This window comes from Triticum dicoccoides, unplaced genomic scaffold (assembly GCF_002162155.2).
Source record: "Triticum dicoccoides isolate Atlit2015 ecotype Zavitan unplaced genomic scaffold, WEW_v2.0 scaffold57718, whole genome shotgun sequence".
Lineage (NCBI taxonomy): Eukaryota > Viridiplantae > Streptophyta > Magnoliopsida > Poales > Poaceae > Triticum > Triticum dicoccoides.
The window spans coordinates 135-1,488 of NW_021283326.1; the positions used below are offsets into that span (position 1 = coordinate 135).

Consider the following 1,354-nt stretch of genomic DNA (forward strand, 5'->3'; position numbering starts at 1 on the left):
ACGGAGGAAGTACTTAATAAGGCGATGGTTGGAGGAAAAAACCATGTCTTGATGCCTTCATATATCATGTCACATACAACAAAGTAATAAGTGGCAGCATGTTGGTTGTTTTTCTCTAAAAGAAAGATAAACGTTGATGCGTGGATGCCTTTATTATCCGATAATAATGTGATTGTGGGCAGTGTAAGACTGTCCCGATGGTTGGTAAGTATGTTTACATACAAAAAAAAGGAGTCTAATATTACACTTCTCGCTTCTTCAGCTTAACCATAAGCCCGTTTTTCATCTCTAGTATACAAGATGCCTTGGGCTCGATGCTTTGCCCTTTCTCCAGATGCACATCGAAGTTCCATAGCGTTGAGGCCACGACAATCATCATCTGCATAACCGCGATTTCCTTACCGAGGCACATCCTTGGCCCCGAGTTAAAGGCCAGGAACTTGTGAGGTGGTACATACCTTAGACCATCGCCATCCTTCAAGAGCCACCTATCTGGGTTATAGTCAAGGCAGTCCTTACCCCATATGCCCTCCATTCTCCCCATGGAATGAAGAGAAATAAAGATGGCGTCGCCGGCATGCACCTCATGGCCACTCGGCATTGTATCATCAGCGACCACCATCTTGAGCTCAGTAGGCGCCGGCGGGTACAACCTAAGAGTCTCATACAAGGCAGCCCTAAGATAGGATAAAGATCTGGTCTCATCCGGCTCAAATATCACCATAGTTCCAACACCAGCTACTACTTTATGTGATGCAACCGGTGAGAGTTCGTTGCGGATGATTGAAACGATGTTAGGGTTCTGGGCGAGGTTGTAGAAGATCCATGTCAAGGCTATTCCAACTGTGTCCCTCGCAACGAGCATGTAGCCAATGGTGATAGCACAAAACAAGTCATCATTAGCGTAGCATGGGTCATCGAGGAAGAAAGATACAATATCCACACCTTCTTCTTCCTCATCATTATTAACTTGCCACGTCTTGATATTCCTCCTCTCCATCATCTCCTTGATGAACCTTCGTAGCAGTGTGTGCTCCACATTGAGCTTTTTCTCAGGACCGATGTTTAACCACCTCATCAGTTTCCAGCAATAAGATGGCATCATGTGCCGAAAGCATACCACCTCCATGACTATGTCCAAGGCAACCGCGACAACCATGGGTGGCATTTCCGATGATAGGAGGCCAGGATCAACACCGAAGAGAGGCATAGCAGCCAGGTCAAACATAAACCTGGACATCATATGTTGCATGTCGAATGGAATGTTTGTGTTTGACATGTGGGTAAACAACGGGAGGAGGTCATTCTCCACCTTCCGGCAGCAGCAAGCCACCATACTGGCAACTAGTCGTGG

The 1,354-nt window shown here is 46.5% G+C and overlaps 1 protein-coding gene across 1 annotated transcript; it reads right to left on the reverse strand.

Moving 5' to 3' along the window:
- Positions 1–241: 241 nt before the first annotated feature.
- LOC119347009 (noroxomaritidine synthase 2-like) lies at positions 242–1,351 on the reverse strand (the record flags this gene model as incomplete). Its single annotated transcript, XM_037616046.1, has 1 exon — positions 242–1,351. A coding segment is annotated over one exon (1,110 nt), but the record flags the coding sequence as incomplete, so codon positions are not given.
- Positions 1,352–1,354: the final 3 nt, after the last annotated feature.